Source organism: Argentina anserina, chromosome 1 (assembly GCF_933775445.1).
Source record: "Argentina anserina chromosome 1, drPotAnse1.1, whole genome shotgun sequence".
Taxonomy (NCBI): domain Eukaryota; kingdom Viridiplantae; phylum Streptophyta; class Magnoliopsida; order Rosales; family Rosaceae; genus Argentina; species Argentina anserina.
The window spans coordinates 2,000,443-2,017,796 of NC_065872.1; the positions used below are offsets into that span (position 1 = coordinate 2,000,443).

Here is a 17,354-nt window from a genome sequence, read left to right on the forward strand (position 1 = left end):
GCGATGGCAACTTCGCTTACGCAATCGCCAGCACCAAGATCTTTGCCTCCCATGAAAATTGTCCAGTGTTTTGCTTTGACGTTGCCCACCCCAACAGAGATTGGAGAATGGTCTCCACTATGTGCCAGGGAGGGCCTTTTCCTTTTATTAACGAAGCTTTAGTCCTGGACCTGCAGCAGGGGAACGATGACCAGAAGCTCATGTTTGCCTATCATTATCAGCCTTATCGTCTACAGGTGTATCTTATGTCATTGTCTGACAACCAAGAAACCATCACAAAAATCGGTGACCTGAGGATCCCGGAGTTGCCTGATGAATTGGGTCAGCCACAACGCTGTCAACTTTTGCACATTGGAGGCCAGAAAGCCTTCCTTGTTGTCACCGAAATCGGCCGCCCTGATGATGCAGTCAAGACTTGTAGTGAGCTGGGTACTCATAAGAGACATGTTGCAGTCATACCATTTCATTTTGAAGTTGATATGACCAAGGTAGACAAGGACACGAAGAATTGCTTAACACTCCAATTCATGCCTCTTCGCAGCTTTGAATACCATACCAACCCATCCACTTTTCCTGATCAAGAAACGGTTGGTTGCTTTCTGTTGTAATAAGTTTATTACTCTGAATTTATATATTTATTTGAGTCCTGGACGATTTGTAATCTGCATTGTTTCCACATGGTTCTCCAGAGGTATATATGCAAGTGTTCACCATCCCTGGCTTTGTGAAATAATCTTATTTTCGTATCAGTATGCATATATTTTTGGTGACAGTTGGTGCGTGGAGGTAGATAGATGTTGGCTCTGCATGTTTCGATTAGTTCTCCTCCTTTCTTCTCTGTTTCTCTCTTCCTTGCTAGGCGATTTCGTTTCTTTATGTCTGTCCATTAGGCATTGATGTAGGTTAATTTTTATGTTTCCCTTGCTTTTCTTCGTTTTGTTGGTCTGGTGCTTTTATTTGTTGATAATAGATGAGAATGGTTTTCAAGGCTTTTAGGTTTTCTGTTTTTCTCATGAATTGTTTATGTCTTGCCATTGATTTGTATTTCTTTGTGTGTGCGATTGTGTAACTTGTGAATTGGGTATGGCCGTTTGTGCTTAAGTTTGATTTATAGGTGTGTTATTGCTGTGTTCGGTGTGTATTTGGCAGTCTGTGGCCAATGGTATTCCATCAATTGAGCGCTTTTCAGTTGGTGGCTGCTGTTCGGATCGTATTGGCTCCTACAAAATTTTGGGTTGAATTGGGTGCTTAATTCCACTTTAAGCTTGTTTTTTTTTTCTTTTTTGGAATGCGAATTCATTGAAAGACACAGGCAGGAGAAATACAAACAAAGGGAGTACAAACTGACAAGACATAGAAGCAACTAAATAAAGTAGAGCAGCACAAGAAGAAAACCCACCGGGGAAACTTTTTAGGGAGGGCCTGCTAAACCATATGCTCTCAGCACATCCATGAGGAAAGTTGGCGGACATGAATCCCATTCCAAGAAGCACAACTTTACTAATCCATACTGAGCCGCAGCATCAGCAAAGCGATTTGCTTCACGAGGAATCCGATTCCACGCTTCTTCTAGCTTGTTTTAAGTAGTATTAGTGTCTTGTATAGTTGTATGTATGATTTTGATTTTTCCTTTCTTTTTTCATTTTCCTCTATGCGCATCTAATCCAAGTGTCAATTCATTGATTTATTGCTAGCTAAAACAGATGAATTTTATTATTGAATAATTCAAGGTTCTATACTTGACAGTGAGGCTTTTCAGCTTTTCAGCACATAGTGATCAACGCGTTTTCAACTTCTACATAATAGTATCAACATGATTTAGATCACCGGAATGTGAGAGGGAGAGAAGTTGTGTGAAGTTACGAGTAGCAGATTCCGGCAAGCAAATGCAAACGAGCATTGTCCCACTAGGATGATCAGCCTCGGCTTCTGGCAGAAAGACGCAGACTTGTGGTGTGGGAGTGAGATCTATAGGACCAGCATATATAGGCCTCCCCCATCCAAAATCAGCAGAATCATACATTGGAAATCTAGTCCATTGAGTTATTGTCAATTTGCCTCCAAATTCTAGCTTTCTTGGCCTGTCTACTTCAACATAGTCCACTGTTGATCTTAAGTACTCTTCTGAAATACCAAGCCGGGCTTCACGAACCAGGTGAGTAATCTGGGAAAGCTTGCCATGAACTAGCTTTGTCACAGTGCTTGTGACACAAGCTAGACATACTGCATTGCCATAAAACCCTTCTTTAAGTGATGGATTTTTTAGCTTACTGCGGGCATTGGCAGAGAAGGTTAGCCTAAGCTCATAGTTCAATGGTTTTACATCAAGTGCTTTCACCCATGATCTCCACACATGAGCTGCCATGGCATCGAAAGTACTGCATGCGACATTAGACACGTTATCCTTAGGCTGAGCCAGAGCTTTCAGCAAGGCTTGGAACTCGCGGCTCATCCTGTAGCACTTTTGAACAGGCTTGGTTTGCCAAAGACTCATCGTGAGGCTTGAGCCATCTTCAATTTTCATGAATTCAATATGTGGGAATTTCACCAGTGGTGGCTTGCGAGGTCTGAAAAACTCTCTGTCCCAACATGGCTCGGGGATACTGATCAATGTGCCTGCTCTTGCTGTTGCAGCCCATGAGTTGAGGAATTGCATAGCACCAAGACCATCACAGATGCAATGGCAGATTCTCAAGCCAATGCTAAACCCACCGCAGCTGAAATTAGTGACCTGAGCTATCACCAATGGCATGTCAAGGACTTTGTATGGTTCTTCATTTGGGAACCTAAAGATGAGTGGTGTCCATCCTGGGTTTGGGACTTTGAGGTCTCCTAGATCGGCCAGGGCCAGTTCAGAGTGTGCCTCCACCAGCAGTGCTCCCTGTTCTTGCCCAAAAAACACTTCCAGTTTCCCATTTCTGGCCTCCCTTAGCCTACCTGATAAAGGGTAGTAAGGAACCAACACACTGGCTAGAGCATCATGTAGTGTTTTCATTACAGGTCGGTGGTCATGCGACGCGTAGAAATATACGGTTGGAGTGAAAACTCGAGCTCCGATCATGTCATCAAGGTTTGAAAGGTAAAGAGTTTCGCCAAGAGTTGCAGGAATAGGCCCCGACGGTTTCACCGGGGTCATTCGATCGATAGTGATGGGGATGTGCAGGTGAGGGAAATGGAGCTCTTGAACCCACGGAGGAGCCATGAGAGGTATTGCTGGAGGTACAGGCCATGAATGCAGAGTAGCTGCATTTGTAGAAGGTTACTTTTGTCAACGACATGCAAAGATTGGGCTAAATAGATGAGGATTTTAAAGTAGCAGGTATGGATTTAGTTGGTAGTGATACCATTCATGATCCAAAAAGAATGCTTTCAGTCTGGATTGAATTAGTAGGCATGGGAATCTCTTCTCTACTTGGACAAATTCAGCAGGCAAAGAAATACAAAAATGGAAAATGCATGAAGAACATCAATCAAAACCGAAGTTGTCTCCTGCCGGGTATTGTAATCCTGATCTACATTCAATTCTGAGAACGCTATAAATATATAAACTCTGGCGATAACGTGATGTATCCACAAAGCTACCTCAACGGGTAACACCATAACTCCCTTTATCACACATTTCAATATTACATAGTGAATTGAAGTTTAAACACAGTTACATAGTTACATATTTATGGCACCTAAAGCCCCTCACTGTCTAACACATGGATATATACTAATACATCTCTCATACCTGCGCAAATACCTAGGTGTCCACCAAAAATTTTGCCCACGATAATCTTATATAAACTTGCTATCTTGAATTTTTCTTGACCATTCCGGTTAAGCGCTCTATTCTGATCTGCCTACCATTTTCAGGTCATTTGAGACCCATTGTGCTTCCACTTTCACTAACAAAACACTTCTCATGGAAAGCGGTCTATTCTTGTGGAAGAAGCGCTATCTCAATTTCTTGGAGCGATTTTCCTTTAGTTTCCACCACATTTCGTTTAACAAAAACAACAGCCATCATGCAAACGGTACCGAACATGGAATACAGAAACTGTGGGCCAAGTTTTTCAAGTAGTTGCAAGAAGAGCAATCCCACAAAGAAATTTATCACCTGAAAACACCAACTACAACATCTTAATAATCATAGATAACCATAAATATCATTCATAAGAAATCCATTTCTTGATTTCAGATTCTTCATACAGCAAGAAACCAAATCAAAATACTGGTGGTATGCTGAAGCAGCAAAACAACAACGAACTGTTAACATAGTGCAGTAAGTCTTTCAACGTAACACTCGTGTAAAACGAAGACGAAGATGAAGCAGAAAGGAGAAAGATAGTTACCCAATGCACTGACATACAGACAGCCATTGCTTTTGCCCTGATGCGGCCGGGAAATATTTCTGGTAAAAGGAGACCTGGAACTGGACCTGCTCCGAGGGCAAATGTTAAGACAAACCTGCACAGATAGTCATACATAACTTTAGATTGTTTCACCAGAAAGTTCTGAGTGAAATTTAAATACCCAACTTATCTCGTGATTAGTACAGAACAACTAACAATTAGCAGGTATCTGAGGTTAGTACTCACATCAGCATTCCACCAACAGACAGGTACACTGAGCCAGACCCCGATGCATAAGAACTTGCTGCAACAACTTGAACAACCATTGCCATTGCCTGAGCGAATAAAACATAAGGACCAAAAAGAAAATAAGCCCTATATATTTTGAGTCAAATTAGCAGTTGAGCTGTGCATGGTATTGAGGTAAATTTGAAAAGCCAATATTACAGTAACACATATGGTTATTAAATTTCCCAAGCCTCTATCAGATATTACACTATCTTTATATTGCAACATCAATGCCAATTATATGCAGCTTTAACCCATTTTGGTATATGAATTCTATTTACCATGCCAAAGAAGCTCCATAAAAGTAGCACCTTCCTTCCAACTTTATCCATCAAAGCCATTGCGACAACAGATCCTGAAAATTTTAAGAATTCATCCGGTCAAGAAAAGAGTATGCAATAGATTAGAGAGGAAGGTATGCTGCTGCAAATCAGAGTTACCTGATAAATTTGCAATTCCTATGAAGGCATTTGCCAGCCCTGATGGTACTCCAGCACTTTTGAATACAGTCGAGGAGAAATAAAAGACGGCATTTATACCAGATAGCTGTTGTAAAGCAAATAGGGTTGACCCAATAAAAACAACTGCAAAAGGAATATGTAAATAACAGAGAACTTCCGGAAAGCCGAAAGATCACAACAAAGAGTGGAAGGAATACACCAACGATGTATGGCTAAACTATAAGTAATACATATAGGAAAGGTTTATATATACCTCTGAAATGGCGACCATAGAACAATTCTGAAAGGCTTACAACATCAGTCTCATCTCCGCTGTCCAACTTGGTTAGTTGTACCATTGCCGTTTTGACATGTGATCCACCAAGGAGTTTCTCAAATGTAGCTTCTGCCTCATAAGTTCTTCCTTGCTATATCACATGATAGACATGGTTCAGAATTCTAATATACAGAAGTTTAAAACCATACAGTTCCCAAAAATTGAAAGACTTATCATATTCCTAAACCATAAAGATGGGGAAGATCCCCCAGAAACTTTGTTTCACATGAAACAACAGAACATAATGCTTATTATCCGAAGTAACGTGTCTTCTTCCCCTCTTAATATTTTAATTTTATTTTTCGAGTCAACGCCATTACTATGTTATAACTAGTGCTCAAGAAGTTTAAGAAAGGACAATATAGAGCCCGAAAAAAAACAGAAATGGTTTATCGTTTCATTATTGGCATGATTCGTATATGAGTTTCCCAAAGACACAAGCCATACGAGCAACAAGAGGTAATTTTGAATAGAGAAGACCTTATGTAGCCAATGTGGACTCTCTGCACAGAATACCATGGCTAAAGCAAGTATTGCAGCTGGAATTGTAGATAACCAAAAGCAAACACGCCACCTGACACATAAATTTAGATAGTAAATTTGAAATGTTAATAATGAATGAGAGGTGATGAAACTTATCATGTTTTTACCAGCCAGCAATTTCTTTCACGGGGATTCCAACCAGAAGGGCCCCCATAAGTCCAAGGCATGTTGCAATCTGGATAAAACTACCATAAGTACCCCTCACAAAAGAAGGGGAAACCTGTTCACACAGATGAGGAAACATTAGATAAGACAAGACACACATGGTGCAATAGAAACTAAAAAAGGCTTACAATGATTACCTCAGTTACATAAAGAGAAGCAACAGGAGGGCCTAGACCCATACCAGTCCCAACAAAAAACCTTCCTATAAGCATACCGGCAAGAGTTTTGGATGTTGCACTGAGAATGAAGGTAGAAACTTTAGCCGCAAATCTTTAAACACGTAATATTTGAGAAAAATCAGGTAGGAGATGAATTTTTGGAGCAGTTCAGCTAATAGTTAGGTATAAATGCCAGCAAACATGGATACCAATAGACTATACTTCTGAAAAATGAAGGCCAATATAGATGCAATATTGCAGGAGCATGAGAATACACAAAGTCAATAGTATGAATTTAAAAAAAAAATCCAACTCAAAAATATATCAGCAGTTCAGCACCAACAAGAGATACCAAGAATCTAACTTCTAGACCAAAGATACATTTATTAAGATAAGACCAATATGGCACAACAAAGGTCCATGTATATTGTATTTCTCAATTAAAATAGAAAGGGATTTGAGACAACTGGTACTCAGAGTATATATATTTATATCACCTCAAAACAGCACCGATAATCATGGGAAATGCACACAGTTGAAAAGCCCTACGACGTCCAACCCCATCAGCTATCCATCCACTAAATAACGATCCAATAAAGGCACCTCCCAAGCATGTACTCACCACCAGACCTTCATTGCATAAAAAAAAGTATAAAATTATGAACATATATCGTTTGATGCTTATGTCAGAATTTAGGTAGGAACACATTTCAAACACATAAAACAATATCAAACTTGATGTCACCTTCAGCCAAGGCATTCCCCTTGAAACCAAGATCTGCAGAAATGCTTTCAAGTGGTTCATTGACTACTCTGTCCAACGAAAGATACACAAGTACAGTGTAAATACTTTAATGTTCAACATGAAATTATTTTAGAGAGAGAGAGAGAGAGAGAGATGCAGATGAAAAGAAGTGTCAGCACTGACCCAAGATGGTACCCAAACAAGAACGAAGATATTGTTGCCACTAGGACATGAGGTAAGGAAAGCTTCCATGAGGGATTTGAAAGTTCTGGAACAATGCTGTTCTGCAAAAGAGCTGAGATGCAAACCAGAGCTAAGATATTTTCACTGAATCATAGACGATTTATATTCCTTATCTACGCGCAAAAAAAAGTTTACTCAAAACATGATATCCCTTTTCATTTTCTGTCTAATTTCCAACAATCAGTTGCAAAATAGAATTTTCTCTTTATCAAACCCATACGCCAAAACGAATTCAAGAAGCCATAAAATTACTCTAACGAATGGAAGGACTAAATTTTGACATTATATAAGTACAACAAGATTGAAGCAGTGCTACAAAAACTGAAATAAGCCACATAACACACATACATATGATCCATAAATATTGTTACCTGAATTGTCTTCCACGTCTAAAGTATCATCAACCGCTTTTGATTCCATATCAGCGGCATTCATATAATCTCTCGAAGACAACCGCTTGTACATCGAGTACGCTTCACGCTGACGGACCCACATAACAAGCTGCAACCGAGCCATTTTCACAGAATAGAGGAAACAGAAAATGAAACTTCCGTGCACATTGACATCAGATAGGTACAAAATGCATGCTTCTTAAACGGTTGAAGTGATTTTTAGTGATTAAAGTGATCAACCGGTGTATAAGATCATTTGTAATACACTTATCAGTTCGATCGCTAATCACGCTTCTCATTTTCTTCACCATATTTAAATCGAAGTTCCTAATGAAGAACAGAGATCACTGACTACACACAACGTACTCATCAATCCATCAAATTTACGCAAAAACAAGAAAAAATAGAAATTCAGATTCAACTAAAACGCAGTGAAATGATCAATCCAAACGAAACTTAATCCTCGAAGCTGCGATTCGAAGAAATCTCACATTCATATCAACGTATACGAAGCTTAATACCTTCACTACGTGGCGATCATCCAACGGATCTGAAACGGGGTGCGAGGAACAATCGGAGCCTCGTGAAAAATTTGAAGTCGGTGAGCCTCGAGCTCTCAGTGTCCAAGCTCTTGACGTCTATGAACTCCACCTAACTTCGCGCCTGAGGAGCGGCGAGAGTGAGGTCGTCCGCGTGGAATTGAAGGTCTGGTGCGGTGGTTTCTGGTGATGAAAATGACCAGTGAGATTGAGAGAGGTGAAGTTCCCTGTTAATTACGAACAAAGCAACCGATTGAGAGTAGTAACCCGTTTTGTATTTTATTTTTCTCCAACATAATTAAGTACGTAATTAACTGGATCCAGTGCGGTCAGGATGTTGTAAAAAGAGGAGAGGCGTCACACGTTATTGGTCTTTACTGTCGATTCTCATTTCGGATGGTTTAGATTACGCCACGTAGAATAGTGTAGAAAACTGCAATGGATCTGGTTGCGGAGGAAGATAGTTCTAGGTCCAGGTGTCCGACTGTTGGTGGTAAGGCTTTTCGAGAATCTTCTTTTCGATTTGAGTCCCTATACTTTTCTTAAATTGCATAAAGAGCGTCAAGGTGGGACGATACCGTGGGGCCCTAAATTATAGGATTTCAACACGTGTACGAAGCTCGACGACATGTAGTTTATTGGTTTTTGTATTTGCTAGGGAGGCGTTGTGGCGGGATTATAGGTAGGCCCAGAACCCTTTGGCGCGTTAACGCGTGTGTCTATTGCAGGGTAGTGCGACAAACTGCACATGAAGATGTGTAAAGCAACTCGTATAAATATGATTTGTGCTTCTACGGTAGTGAAAATTGTTCTTATTCCTCCAAATTTTTGTAATTACATAGTTTCCTTCTTTTCATTTCAAACGATGTTTTAGACGGATCACCTTATTAACTTCAGTATGGAAAAACTAAATTCGTTCTACCATGTATGTATGATGACTAATACATGCGATGTCCCAATATTTCTGAGCATCGTTACATACCCGTTTATCAAAAATGAAAAGATATAGAAGCACTAATTCAGAAGATGGTTCTTCATATATATGACTCCTAGTTGAGAGAATGCTTGGTTTCTTGAACTGTTTAATAGTTGGTACATCTAGTTGCTGGAGAGCCTAATGTTCAATTATACTTCATCCAGTTGGGATATCAAGTTTTTAGTAGGGATGTCACTTTCGAACCGAAAAACTGAAAACCGAGCCGAAGTCAAAAAAATGAACTGAATCGAAAAACTGGACTATTCATAAAACGATGTCGTTTTACGTTTATCATACCAAATATTTAATTTGATTAATGTGATTTTAGATTTTATATCGTATATAATTATATGTGTTCTTTTTTGTAGTGTTATATATGTATGTATAATCTATGTATATATATGTATGTTTCAAATAAGTTTGCTAAAACAAACATATATATATAATTATATATATATAAGCATATGTGTAATTACTAAATCCGCCTCAATATAATATAAGAATATATGTTTAAAAAATATATATAAGACTATATATGCATCTATAAATTTTCAAGATGTCGTGTAAATAAAAAATTTAGAGTAGTATGTTGCCTACAAATTTAAATTTAAACCCTCATTTTTTCCGTAGTATTGTAGTTACATATTTATATTTACAATTTTTTCAAATAAGTAAAAAACAAAAAGGGGGAACCCCAAAACATTCAATATGCCAATTTTAATTTAATTCAAACAGACATTTTCAATTTTTTTAAAAAAACCAAACCAAACAATTCAATTTTCGGTTGTACATGTTAAAAAACCGTGAATCGAAATGAACCGAACCTATGTTTAAATTCAGTTTAGTTCCTGGTTCATATCTAAAACCAAACCGAATGGACCGAAGTCCGACCTAGTTTATTGAAATGTTTAATGATTAGCTATGTTTTTCCTACGTCGTTGTGGAGAGCCTTACGATCCAAATAGTCTATCATGTTTAGTATACACAATGTACAATTGGCATATGGAACTACTGTATAGGATGTGTCATGAAATTGGTAGTTTTTAGTGGATAATCTCCTTAATTGGATTACTCCTCAAACTATCAACTAACTATAGAATAAAATGTCAGTTCTTACGAAGGTTGAACGGTCCTATGGTCTTGGGTCAGATACAAGGGTGGTCAGTTGACAATTTTGATTCTATCTCCTAACTATGGAGAAGCGAACTTCAATCACAAAAAATTAACTACACTACTTATTACCCCAAACATTTATGTTTGGCTCATTCTACTCGTTATGAATAAAATTTGTCATACAAATCACTTGATGACTTGATCACCAATCATTCAACACAAATAATTCACAGTCATATCTCTTAATATATGAACATAAACTTGATTTTTATAATACGGGGTGTCAAAATATTAACTAGAGTATAGATTTCAAGCTAGATTAGACACCATGTGACAATAAATTAGTAGTGTTATAATGGATAAATATAGCTTGAGCTGTGAACTCCACCTCCAGCTACTAGATAGCTAAAGTTGAGTATTCATTAGCACATGCAATTCCCAACTTCATATATACTACATGACTGCCGTAACCGATTTGGGGTTAATACTTATTTGATCATTTCATACAAATAATTAATATATGTTTTTCAAGTCTCATCTATGTTGCATTTAGGTGCCATTATTCTTAGGATGATTCCATCCTACTTATTTCTTCCGTAGCTAGCAGAAATGATATGTATTTTTTTTCTTTTAAATATGCAATATGAGATATTTGAGGCAATTAAAATGATTATACTGGTGTCTTTACATATGCAACAATTACTTATAGTGAGATAATCAAGATCCTAATTAAAAAGTACAAGTATGGCAAGGTGCGACTCTAATGCCCCCTCGCAGCACGACAAATTTGACATGAATTTTTTCATCCACTTAAATAATTGTAGGATTCATGATGGATACTATCCTCTAAATTTATATGCTGATTATTCGTGAAGTCATATGTAATGATTTCATTTTTCACCTTTATGATTTAGAGTCATAACTTCAATCGTGATTTTGAGATACAGACTAAACCCCCTCTGCTTTCTTACAAGCCTATTTGGAAAATGTGTTACTTTCACGGTGACTCACTTGATGGTACCATGCATTTCCATGCCATCTTACGGTGATCGATAAGCATGAATCCTTATGTAATTTTCTCTCAATATAATCAGTAACTAAATTGTTAAATTTCTAAGTTAATGAAAACATTAACTAAATTGCTAATTTTAGGACAAGTCAATCTTTATCTCTATCAAATTAATGGCACATATCTTGAGAATGATTCACAAGTTTTATATGCTTGTTATAACCACTATATATCTATTTTTTCCAAAATCTCTGCGGAAAATAATGTTAATCATTTATAAGATGTTATCTTTCTCACAGGCAAACAATGCTGATCATTTACAAAACAATGCCTATGAGCCTTTTTACTTTGGTGCACAAGCAAAAGCGCTATGAATATAGGAAATGTGTAAATGACCCCTCATATACAAATACTCGATTTATATTGATATTAATTATCATATATTCCCAAAATTAGGAACAAGGATGATCGTTTTCGTAATAAATTTTTTGTTATGGTCATTGGTCAAACTGATTTTTTATTAGTGTCTTGGTTTGAAGACAATAACATAAGATATACCAGTGGGCAAATATTATGTCATTTTCAAAAACGTTACGTTACAAGCTCCTTGCAAACTTTTTTCCAACTATATACCCATTCTTGCTATACAATTTCGGCACCGATTGTCATTTTAATACAGTTTTATTATGTAGAAAATAAAAAATAAAAGTAATTCTGCGGGCATGATTTATTTTGTGAGAAAATTCACAACGAACTTTTCGCATAAATGAGTTTTAAGAAGAAAATTCACAGCGCACTTTCTATATAAACAGATTTTCTACTTTCCGTAGAAAAATCAGCTCCCAGCTCCACGCTACTATACCGATTTCCCAAATTACCCTACCTATTAGTTCGACACGCAACAACATCGTCCGTAACACAACCGGAAAGTGCCACCCTCTTTTGTAATTTCGCACAGCGTGTATAAAGCAAAGGTCAGGGCTCCGGGTAAACAAACCAGCTCTGCAGCTCATCGCAACAGCGAAGCCAAACGGAAAACAAACCATGGGCTCGAGAAACGAGGACCAAAGCCCACCGCACCATCAGCCTCTTCTCAGCAGCCTCGTCGTCCGCCCCTCCACCAGCGACGGCGACGTCGCTCACGAGCGTCCTCCGCCTCAGTACGCTCGTCCCGATCGTTACGCCGATAGCCCCGGTTCGTGTCTCTGATTCTTAATTCTTCTATGTTGATTTGGTTTAGTATATATAATAGAGAGCGTGTTATTCATACTCATGCTGCGTTTGGATTTCTGTGTTGAGCTATTCGAAATGATTAGGTTTTTGGAAAATTTGTGATTAGTTTTAATAGCACTAGATCTGTATTATGAAGTTTTTGATAATTTGATGTATGCATGAGGTTGACTTTGAACCATTTTAAAATCATATGTTGGAACTTGTTAGGGCATTGAGTTTTTGGTATGTTGCTTAATCAGGATAATTAAGGATGAAAGATTGGGTGTTGAGAACCTGTTGCCTGTTTGTCGAAACGTGTGGGTCTATGACCACTTATGCAGTGTAAAACTGTGAATAAATTATGCTGTTGTGTCTTACAGCTCCGAATGTTGCCTGCAAGAACATGAATCTTGAGGGAAGGCACGTTGATGTGAGTGCAATCGCGGATCATGGTTTTGGGGGATTATAGTTTTCGTATTCTGGGTGTTTTTTTTTTTCGGGAGACATCAGTACATGTCTGCAATTGTGGGTTGCTGCATCGTTGAAAATAGGCGTCGGGGCCTCATTTTGTTGTGTGTGGTTGCGGTGTTTCGGGGTCTCAAATTTCATCAGTATATGGGGTTGATGATTATAGTGTCTGGCTCGTATCCAGTAAGAGTTTTATTTGCTGCCTGTCAAGATTGGAAGTTAGAGAGGGACATATGTTTAATGTTGGTTCATTCAAATCAAACCAACAGTAAGGCTGGTCTACTTGGGGATGCTACTGGAAGATGAAAATTTGGGTCAACTGCAAGGTGATGGTGAAGTGGTCCTGAGATTTCCTCAGGTTTGGATGTGCGTGGCAATAGGATGTTGTTTGGTGGTTGGAATAATGTTTGTATGGGTCTCATTTTTCATATTTGTATTCTTCTATTCTGATAGGCAAGTTGGATATGTAGAGTAACTAGGATGAACTATGGTAATCTGCAGTGTTAAATTAGGTGTAGACTCGGTCACCTTGGGGAGTATGTCAGCTAGGTTGTGCAAAGTTCTAGGTGTTTTTTGCTATACTAATAATATGCAAAGGGTGCTGATTGATAAAAGGCTGCAGAAACCTAAAAACTTGTGGATCTAACTTCTTTAGAATTCATTTCCTAAGTTCTACAAAGTATAGTGACACTGGCAACATAGTAACAGGGAGTTACTTATTTCGAATGGTCACCCTGGGAGTTGCATCTACTGGTCAGAATGGTTTTGCATTATAGTTCCTAGGGGAAGATTGACAAAAGAGCTTATCTGGGGTTCATAGTTGAATTTCATATAAATAGTTTTTTTTTTTTAAAAGAGCCAAGATGGTCCATTATACAAACATTCAAATTGGAAGTTGGTGTGGCGGTTGAAGCTCTGTGGTGTTCTTTTTTAGCAGTTCATTTGCAGTGGGCATGTAATATTGGTTTCACTGCTACTTCTTGTTGGCAAATTTCAACTGAGGGTCTTGGGGAGATTTCGCTTGCGGATAATGGTACTTTGTGCTGAGTATCAATTAGGTGCACATGTATCTTCCAATTGTAGGCTGAAGTTATGGTTGAAGCTTTCCCTCCTTGTGACCGCGAATGGTCCATAAAGATGTGGCTGCTCCGAATCTGGGTTTTCCAACTCTGTAGGTTTTATAGGTATTGGATATGGCTTGTAGTGGCTCATATGGTAGATTGGGTTTGGTTTTAAAAAAAATATATGAATTCTCTGTCATTGTATCGTCTCAATGGTGCCTTCTGCCTTGTGTGCCGTGGACTGTGAGGTTGGCTTGCTTATTGCTGTATGTTAATGGTAATATACGCCAGTTGTTTGGGACAAAGGATTTGAACTTCTTACTGTCTTCCACACTTATACTATGTTTGTTTTACCTACCTACAATGAAGAGATGCCCTGAATGATGGTAACAGTCGTTGCAACTCCAAATCCCTTTGACTACTACAAGTTTTTTATACTCATTATGTTTCTTTGTAATTCATTTTGGTGGTTCTCATCTTTGCATTGTGCTACATTATTCCAGGATATAAAATACGTGGTGGCTCTGCTTCTCCTGTGTGTCGTAGGGATACAAATCATCATTACAGTTCTGAGTATGGTCGTTCAGGTGGACCACAACACAGTCGTGGGTTTGGCGGTGCACGGGATCCTGGTCGATTACGAGACAACTCACCTTATGCTCGAGGAGGAAGGGGTGCCGGCAGACCAACTGGTAGAGAACTAGATGGGCCACGGTGTGGTCTGGGGCCGTTTAGAGGTGAAGGAAGTAGAAACAATCCAAATGTGCGCCCACGGGAAGGAGACTGGTTTTGCTCTGATCCTTTGTGAGTTACTTACCCTTGTTTTTCTTTTTGTTCCTTTTCCTTCTCCGCTATCTTAAGAGGTTTTTCTGCCGTTGTCTTTCGCCAATGCTATATCATTGTATGAGATGGTTCTGAATCTTGTGATTCAGTGATTACCTGCCAACAAAAATAGGCACATATAGGGACTTCACAGAAAACTGTCGCACGTTTTGAAGAGTTATATTTATGCATCTAAGCTCCCTAATTGAATACTGTTCCTTACATTAATAGGATTTCTGGTGACCATTATCACAATGAGCAAATGATTTTGTATTTAGTAGCTACTGTGTAAGCTTCAGCTTCTTGTTAACCCTTTAAGTTGTTGTTCTAAGAGTTTTGTTTTCTTATTCTGGCCACCTAAGTTTTAGTTTGTTTTTCCATGGAGTTAATGCATGTAATTAACCATGTGCAGATGTGGCAACTTGAATTTCGCAAGGCGGGACCACTGTAACAGCTGCAACAAGTTCCGGGATGGACCTAGGGGAACTCCTCGAAGGGGATATCCTGGCCCACCGCCTCCAAATTCTCCACCGAGACGTTTCCCTGGTCCTCCAATTGATCCTCCCCCTGGAAGGCCCTTGAATGGCTATAGGTCTCCTCCTCGTGGTTGGGCTAGAGAGGACCCCAGAGAGTTTGGTGCTGGGCTGCCACCTTCGAGGCATGAAGGCAGGTTTCCTGACCACCAAATGCGAAGAGATTGGTTGGATTACTCAGACAACTACAGAGGAAGGACCAAGTTCGACAGGCCAATGCCTATGGATAGAGGTGATAGAGGTCGCAGGAGGGATAGTTTCTTTGAAAGGAAAGCATTTGAAAGGCGACCACTGTCTCCCCCTTCACCACCACCAGCACTTCCTCCTTACCGTGGCCATTGGGCGCATGATGCTAGACAGAGAAGCCGTTCACCATTAAGGGGAGGCCTGCCTCCTAAAGACTATCACCGGCCTATGTACATGGATCGGGGAAGAGACGATCGGCGTGGAATGGGGCGAGACCGAATTGGAGGTGCATATTAAAAGGTGTGCCTGGAACACGTTTTGCAGTTGTAATTTCCTCTTCACCATGTCTGTAATTTTGTCTTCAGAATGTGAGGGAGGTTGAACTTAGGATTTAGTATGCTGTTCAGTTTATTCACCGACTCTATTTACATGCTCTCATGTGACTCACGTTTTGCGGGCGGTGTTGTCGATATGGAGTATTCAGTACTACCTATTTGCTTTGTGTGTCAATATCGTACTTGTTCTTCTGGAAAGGATGCTTGGACATGTCATGAGTAGTCCTGACAGTTCATTCCTTGTATGCATTTCTGTTAACATAGCCATCTTGTGCCAAGTCAGGATCAGATTGCCCGGAAAAGCTTCAACATCGAACCCCATTGGTCCATGAAACAAAGGCCCCGGTTCGGCTCATTAGTTACCATGTAGTTGAAGCTTGTGCTTTCGCTAAAATGGACTTCAACTCAGCAACTTCAATCTTCAAATCCTTGTCTTCCCTCATCAGCATCAGGATAAGGTCTGGTCCGGTTGGTATACACACGAATCTTCTTGCTGTTGTTTGAAAGAAGGTTGATAAGATTGAATTTAGATGTGAGCAAGGTACGAAAACCTTGGTCATGGTTTTGTTGTTACCTATATAATGAATTTACGATCACTTCTATCACATCGTGGGGGACGCTTCAAGGCAACATTCGAACAAGTTCACAGCCACATAAGTATGGTTGGCCTCACCACCGGAATATTCAACGTCAAAGTCCGATGCGGTGGGTCCTTTTTAGCGCTGAGTTATTTTGTACAGGCTAATTTATAAGAGGACTAGCTCAATGTTATCAGCTAATTACAGTAAGTTCTTGAAGAAAAAATGCTGGGTAAAAAGATAACAATTCTATCCTTGTCATAGTCACCACAAAATGTGTTGCACTTGTTTGCTTTCTTCATAGCTCTTCTGCTTCTTCATATTTTTATACCACTTTACATAATAATAAGTGATCAAATTATGAGCTAAAACAAGTGTCAAATTATAAAAAGACAATCCATTTCACATCGCTTAATTGGTCTTCATATCTTTAAACCACTTTTTATAATAATATGTTGTCAAAATATGAGCCAAAACAAGTCAATGTGTCAAATTATAAAAAGACAATCCATTTCGCATGGCATAAAATTGTTGTGAAATAATAGTACTCCATATCCATATCCGCACCATGGTTTACATTTATAAGCATATGACGTAAGCCGAATAACAAAATTACGGCATGAGACAAGCTGTCACAAACATATTACTTGTAAAATGTAAACACAATGTTAGACCATAAGTTTGAACTTCATAAATGTATGCACATTTTTAAATAAGTAATCTAAAAGAACAATGTTTAAATGTAAAAATAATAATAATCATTGTGATTCACTAATGCAGTTAATCATCCGTTAAGGTGGCAAATGGGCCGAAAATCCCGAGTCCGGCATGAGCCGGTCCTGTTAAAAGTCGGCCCGAACCCGTTATTGTAATG

General features: G+C 38.9%; 3 protein-coding genes across 3 annotated transcripts; 1 reads left to right on the forward strand and 2 right to left on the reverse strand.

The window, feature by feature from the left end:
- Positions 1-1,775: 1,775 nt before the first annotated feature.
- Positions 1,776-3,290, reverse strand: LOC126796481 (fatty alcohol:caffeoyl-CoA acyltransferase). Its single transcript, XM_050523318.1, has one exon. The coding sequence runs from the start codon at positions 3,200-3,202 to the stop codon at positions 1,796-1,798; it is 1,407 nt and encodes a 468-aa protein (XP_050379275.1). The 5' UTR covers positions 3,203-3,290; the 3' UTR covers positions 1,776-1,795.
- Positions 3,291-3,517: 227 nt separating this feature from the next.
- Positions 3,518-8,434, reverse strand: LOC126796472 (probable plastidic glucose transporter 2). Its single transcript, XM_050523304.1, has 14 exons — positions 8,170-8,434; positions 7,628-7,757; positions 7,197-7,308; positions 7,014-7,081; positions 6,766-6,898; positions 6,248-6,347; positions 6,053-6,165; positions 5,883-5,976; positions 5,340-5,493; positions 5,066-5,209; positions 4,907-4,980; positions 4,584-4,672; positions 4,338-4,452; positions 3,518-4,102 (listed from the first exon to the last, which is right to left on the reverse strand). Exons 2-14 carry the CDS (start codon positions 7,749-7,751, stop codon positions 3,920-3,922), a joined length of 1,503 nt encoding a protein of 500 aa, XP_050379261.1. The 5' UTR covers positions 7,752-7,757; positions 8,170-8,434; the 3' UTR covers positions 3,518-3,919.
- Positions 8,435-12,281: 3,847 nt separating this feature from the next.
- Positions 12,282-16,131, forward strand: LOC126796495 (uncharacterized). The gene is made up of 3 exons (XM_050523340.1): positions 12,282-12,480; positions 14,530-14,830; positions 15,261-16,131. The coding sequence occupies exons 1-3, from the start codon at positions 12,330-12,332 to the stop codon at positions 15,862-15,864; spliced, it is 1,056 nt and encodes a 351-aa protein (XP_050379297.1). The 5' UTR covers positions 12,282-12,329; the 3' UTR covers positions 15,865-16,131.
- The last annotated feature ends 1,223 nt before the right edge of the window (positions 16,132-17,354 follow it).

What these genes read in the sequence shown, in the direction of transcription:
- LOC126796481 (XM_050523318.1), bottom strand. Translation starts at nt 3,202, where the DNA reads ATGGCTCCTCCGTGGGTTCAAGAGCTCCATTTCCCTCACCTGCACATC.
- LOC126796472 (XM_050523304.1), bottom strand. Translation starts at nt 7,751, where the DNA reads ATGTGGGTCCGTCAGCGTGAAGCGTACTCGATGTACAAGCGGTTGTCT. An exon ending in ATTATCGGTGCTGTTTTGAG is followed by an intron (nt 6,348 to 6,765) that starts GTGATATAAATA and finishes CTTCATTCTCAG; the next exon opens with TGCAACATCCAAAACTCTTG. An exon ending in CTATGGTCGCCATTTCAGAG is followed by an intron (nt 5,210 to 5,339) that starts GTATATATAAAC and finishes TTCCTTTTGCAG; the next exon opens with TTGTTTTTATTGGGTCAACC.
- LOC126796495 (XM_050523340.1), top strand. Translation starts at nt 12,330, where the DNA reads ATGGGCTCGAGAAACGAGGACCAAAGCCCACCGCACCATCAGCCTCTT. An exon ending in TCGTTACGCCGATAGCCCCG is followed by an intron (nt 12,481 to 14,529) that starts GTTCGTGTCTCT and finishes ACATTATTCCAG; the next exon opens with GATATAAAATACGTGGTGGC. An exon ending in TGGTTTTGCTCTGATCCTTT is followed by an intron (nt 14,831 to 15,260) that starts GTGAGTTACTTA and finishes AACCATGTGCAG; the next exon opens with ATGTGGCAACTTGAATTTCG.